At 42.8% G+C, this 6,000-nt stretch overlaps 1 protein-coding gene across 1 annotated transcript; it reads left to right on the top strand.

Annotated features, from left to right (window-relative positions):
- Positions 1–240: 240 nt before the first annotated feature.
- On the top strand, positions 241–4,771 carry LOC138971597 (thioredoxin-like protein 4A). The gene is made up of 2 exons (XM_070344353.1): positions 241–353; positions 2,556–4,771. The coding sequence occupies exon 2, from the start codon at positions 2,593–2,595 to the stop codon at positions 3,019–3,021; it is 429 nt and encodes a 142-aa protein (XP_070200454.1). The 5' UTR covers positions 241–353; positions 2,556–2,592; the 3' UTR covers positions 3,022–4,771.
- Positions 4,772–6,000: the final 1,229 nt, after the last annotated feature.

Genomic DNA, 6,000 nt, shown 5'->3' with positions numbered 1-6,000 from the left:
GTAGCTGACACACACATCCACACACACAAACACGGCAGGATCCAATCCACGATGGCACAAGTGCAAGGGAAATAACTCCTTTTCTGAAGTGGCCAGTTCTTTGGAAAGTAAACGCTGCCAGAATAAGCTCTTAACACAGTAATAAATACTTGGTATTTGTAAAAATTAATTGCGTGCACTAGAATCATAAAAGATGCCGACGAAGTTACCATTACTGTCCTGAAATAACAATGATGCGAAAATGTGGCAGTCAAAATAGTTTCCGCTTCGTAACGAACGACAACAACGTCTAGTTCCGGCAGTTCTGCTTTACGTAGTAGACACGATCGAGAGATTTTTACGGTAGCTAAAAGGTGTGTACAGCTGTATATTTCTGTTGCTAAAATGTTGACGAATCGGACAAATGTCCTGACCTCATTAACATGAATAGGACATTTGACCAGCTTCGTGAATTTCAGGAAATGTTTACGTGACCGACACTCACACTGACACTGTCAACTGCTGACAACTCTTCTCTCTCTTCTGTCTTCAGTTCTTTTCTTCTCTTTTTATCCCTTAATTTTGGATTTGGGTACCTTAAACTTTGTTGATGGGTGTTTGTTTGTTTTGTGTGTGGGTTTTTTCGGGGGGTGGGGGGGGGGGGGGGGTGGAATGGAACTACAAACCTAGTACAGTAGTAGGCAAGGAACTGAGGAAAGTGATTTGACTACAAAGATTGCTTGGCAGTTCTAGAGACTAGACACATTTTGACGGAATTTGAGAATCAGTTTGCCTGCTTACATTTTTAGCGACAACAAAAACCAACTAATTATTGTGTTTTTCTTTTTCTTTATTTGGTGTTTAACGTCGTTTTCAACCACGAAGGTTATATCGCGACGGGGAAAGGTGGGAGATGGGATAGAGCCACTTGTTCACAAAAGCACTAATCAAAAATGTGCTCCAGGGGCTTGCAACGTAGTACAATGTATTACCTTACTGGGGGAATGCAAGTTTCCAGTACAAAGGACTTAACATTTCTTACATACTGCTTGACTAAAATCTTTACAAAAATTGACTATATTCTATACAAGAAACACTTAACAAGGGTAAAAAGAGAAACAGAATCCGTTAGTCGCCTCTTACGACATGCTGGGGAGCATCGGGTAAATTCTTCCCCCTAACCCGCGGGGGGAACTAATTATTGTGTGTAGGGAAAGTTATTAGTATTACTCCATACCTAAGATAGACTGATTCCATGCCAGTGGGTTACATCTGCATCTGATCTGCATGGGTAAAACTTGCATCCAAAACTTTGGCCTAGTAGTAGTACCGGCGGAACTGGGGAGAGCACTAATTAGGGTTCGTACTGCCTTCTACATAAAGTGACTGAATAAAAGTATTAAAACTATTATCAGTTGCCAATGAGCTGGAAGTTTGTGGAACAGTTCTGGTTCAGTCAATCAGTGTTGCAGCTGTGTTGTGGTTTACACATTTTGCTGAATGAGAAAAGGGTCACCTCTCTTCAAGAACAAGAACAAGAATTTATTCCGCCATATAGCATTACAGCCATTGGTATTAGTCCTGCAGCTGGTGTGGAAACACTCATTCATCCATACACAGTCCTTGCATACAGTCAAAAGGCTAACAACAACAACAAACAACAACAACAAAACAACAACAATATGATAAAATTTGTAATTAAAATGCACATATTGTGACTGTGAGTATGAATTCTTTGAGCACACAGCCAAAAAATCCCTGGAAGGCCAGGCTCTTCAGTCTAAAAGGAATGATGTGTAAGCGCTTGGACCGATGCAAGTGAATTTAATCAGACTAGCTCTGTCCGCCCTCTAGGCTCTAGGAAGTATTAACTTTAGGACATCTGACCGGTTCATGATTATTTAGCATGCATTCTCAGGGATAGCCAAATCGCAAAATTTACACTTGGCAGCCGGGTGATTAACCTCAAGAAAGTCACTAGCCCGCCAGAAATTTCACTGGCTCGGTACATACCACAGTGTCTGCATCTGCAGCCTTTATAACACTTTTAACCTAGATAGTACAACCAGAAGTGTTGCATTTGACCAGCATTTTTCAGTGGCCAGCCAGGCGAGTTGCCAGGCGGTTTCTACTAGCACGGCGGAATTTTTAATTGTCCCTGGCGATCGGGCGGACGATTTGGCCATCCCTGCATTCTTTGAGTTTAAGCCCACACACTTATTGAATATGCAGTGAATCTGGCTATGTTGTTCGTCTTGTTTGTTGTCTCGTCTTTTCCCAGTTGCTGTGCAAGGTATAGCACTTGGTGGTAGGCTAGCCCAACGACCTAGGGTCTAAAACTGGGGTCTAGGGCGAATCACAAAAAGCTGTAGTGCATATTACCTCAGTAATCAAAAGAAGAAAAGAAAGTAGAATGCATTGACCAATTGTAGTTGGAAAGATAACTTGCAAATAAGAAAGTAACAGTTCTCTGAAGAGAAGGTGAGGCCAAGGACTGCGTGTGCGGAAGAAAACAAATCCTCACCTGATTCCTTCTTTTTCAAATTGAATGACATTTCTTGTTTTATTCCTCCCAGTTGCACCTAGACCTGTGTCGACCAGTGAAGCGTCACCATGTCGTACATGCTACAGCATCTCCACAACGGCTGGCAGGTAGACCAGGCCATCCTGGCTGAAGAAGACCGCGTGGTGGTTATCCGCTTCGGCCACGACTGGGACCCGTCCTGCATGGTGATGGACGAAACCATGTACAAGACTGCCGAGAAGATCAAAAACTTTGCCGTGTGTTACCTAGTAGACATCACAGAGGTGCCCGATTTTAACAAGATGTACGAGTTGTATGACCCGTGTACCGTCATGTTCTTTTACCGCAACAAGCACATCATGATTGACTTGGGAACAGGTAACAACAACAAGATCAACTGGTGCATGGAGGACGTACAGGAGTTTGTAGACATTGTGGAAACAGTTTACCGCGGTGCCAGGAAAGGTCGTGGTTTGGTGGTGTCGCCCAAAGACTATTCCACCAAGTACCGCTACTGAGACCTCCGTTTTGTCTGTGTTGTTTTAGATTTGACTTTAACTGTTGATCTATGGGTCTGTGGATTTACATCAGATTGTAGTCATTGTGATGACAGTTTACCATGCTGCCAGGAAAGGTTGTGGTTTGGTGGTGTTGCCCAAAGACTCTGTATTCTATTTCATTTTCATTTTCATTTTCATTACTTTATTGTCCCATCGCTGGGAAATTCGGGTCGCTTCCTCCCAGTGGAAAGCTAGCAGCAACGGAGTCGCGCTACCCAGGTGTCTGCGTGTTTAGGTGTATTCAGCCACCTGCACTTATGGCAGAATGACCAAGGTCTTTTACGTGCCATTGTGATGACACGGGGGTGGGACATGGCTTCCGTCTCTGGGTCTGCACATAAAGTTGACCCGTGTCCGTCCCTGCCCGAATTCGAACCTGCAACCTTCCGATCACAAGTCCAGTGCTCTACCAACTGAGCTACCGGGCCACCAAGTACCTATATTAGAACCACAGCAGATGTATTTGTTCAGCGTTGTTTCTGTTTGGTGTCAACTGTTGATGCATTAGTCTGTGGACTCTTAAGGACAAGGTCATAGCCAAACAGTTTCTGAGCAGCTGATGCCATGAAATAAACATAGTTCCCAGGAAGCTGAGAGTGAGAGTGTGCTAAAATCTGTTTGCAGAATAACTGCCAACACTGTAGCAAGGACAGGGCTAATATCAGGGGGGGGGGGGGGGGGGGCTGCTGGTAATGGGGAAGGAGTACTGCAACACCAAGCTGAGAAGATGGTCCAGAGGATAGAACTTTACATTTGTTTCGGTCTATCATTACCATGGGGCCCGGGTAGCTCAGGTGGTAGAGCACTGGACTTGTGATCGAGAGGTCGCTGGTTCGAATTCGGGCCGGGACGGACACGGGTCAACTTTATGTGCAGACCCAGAGACGGTATCCATCTCCCACCCCCGTGTCACCACAATGGCACGTTAAAGACCTTGGTCATTCTACCATAAGTGCAGATGGCTGATACCACCTAAACAGGCAAACATCAAAAAGCCGTGAGGGCGTAAAACGCGAATCGTATAAACCAATTCATGTCCAATATAGGCAATTAAGACCTGACGGACAATAAGCCCCTTAAAATGTACTGTGTACCATTACATGAAATATGTGTGGATAGTTACATTTTTATTGTAAGAAGTAGATCTGTTACTCTGTTGAGGAAGTACAATGGGTTTTTTCTCTGTAAATGTACCAATACGTGTTCATATTTTTCTTGAGCAAAACACATACATGTTTACAGTAAAATCATTTTTGAAAGGGTTTCACATGAGATTGAGAGTTTGTATGGACCTTCAACAGTCTGTATATATATTATTTTTTATAATGTAGTACATAAAATAACGACTCATTACTGATCCATCTTTATTCAGAAAAGGAAGAAAGCTGCTTGCTCATGTCAATGCTTGTTATTCTCTCAGGTGCCAGGAGATTGGTTTAGCTAACTCTCACATACTCTTGTAGCGCTATCTTATACATTTAGAGCATGTCCCTTTGTTTCTCAGATCTTAAAATAGGGCTCCGCTTCATTTGATTAAGATTCTAAGGATGTGATAGTGTAGAACAGCTGAGTGACAGTCGACTTTGATACAAATGGATTTTTAGATTGAAGGGAGGCGAGAATGTCAGGCTATGCGACACAATGGATGTGATTGCTAATGTGTGTGCTTGGTGCTTGTGTGAAAAGTAAAAGGCTTGTCTAAAAATCATTCTCGTGTTGTTGTTGTTTTTTGGGGGGGAGGGATGTGATTGTTGTCGTTTTTTTGTCTGTGAGAGTGAACTTTAATTTGTTGTGCATTTTGTTGGTGAAAACCTGTCGGACTGTTTCATAGTCTTCAAATCAAGTCAGAAGACCTCTCATCAGTTGAACGCGTGTTAATTCACACCCAACTTTCCACCTCATTTGGGGCTTCATGAGGGGACTGCGCAGTGGAAAGATAAAATGCTTTCTAAAAGCACCATAACAATTATAAGTCTAGAAATGCGAAAATAGGCCTACGTACATGCACACACACTCACTGACTCACTGACACAGTAACAGACTAACCAACTCATATAAACACACAGACATACAAACGCACCAAGTAAAAACGTCAACGATAAATATTGCTGGCAGTGAAGTTTTTAAAGGCAAAAGATGGTACATGTACACATTCGGATTTAAAAATTTTAATTTTACATTCCTAAAGGTCAGTTTTACTTTTACCTATTTAGTAAACTTCCTTTAAAATATGCAAAAGCCAAACAACATGGGGTGGGTGATACAGATAGGGGTGGGCAAGGGTTCGTTTTTGCATCAACTTTTAGGGGTACCATTTCAAAAAGCACTTTATTTCAGCAATGACCCAGTGGATTGCTTCGAACTTTCTGGGGAAGTGCGAGAGAGAAAATGGCAGAAAGAGAGATAGAGACACAGACAGACAAACAAACAGACGTGTTTGTTATCGTTTGGTAACTGACCGCATATGAGAAATACCTCCCTCTATCATAGAAAGAGGGAGGGGGGGGGGTGGTTTCATCTCCAGCCTTGAGGTTGGGCTTGACCGTCAAAGGTGTTGGTCTTGCTCGGCTTTGCCGCGATGGCCTGATTGTGCGCTCCCATGTCTCAGTTTTGTCAGCTTCACGCCGAGGTAGGGCCAAAAAAAAAATTGTCTGTTTCTGGTCACCCGACCGACCCTAAATTTCGGCGCCGACCCTGAACTTTTTTTTTCCAAAGGCTCAAAAAATTTTCCCATATTTTGCCCAAGCTCAAGATGTAAGATGTCTCAAGTCTTCTTTTCTGTTTCATCATGGAAATATCAGACCAGGTAAACAAAGAAAAACATGTCATACTCTTTCAGTCTTTGTCACAGATTTGTAAATGTGTTGAGTGTCTTGTCTCTATGTATAGTGAATCCAGTCTCTTTGCGCGATTTTTAAAGTTAGTTTTATTGGTCTA

The sequence above is a fragment of the Littorina saxatilis genome, linkage group LG7 (genome assembly GCF_037325665.1).
Source record: "Littorina saxatilis isolate snail1 linkage group LG7, US_GU_Lsax_2.0, whole genome shotgun sequence".
Taxonomy (NCBI): Eukaryota; Metazoa; Mollusca; class Gastropoda; order Littorinimorpha; family Littorinidae; genus Littorina; species Littorina saxatilis.
This window is presented reverse-complemented; position numbering and strand designations above follow the sequence as displayed.

Excerpts from the sequence above, each read along its gene's own strand:
- LOC138971597 (XM_070344353.1), top strand. The coding sequence starts at position 2,593 with ATGTCGTACATGCTACAGCATCTCCACAACGGCTGGCAGGTAGACCAG.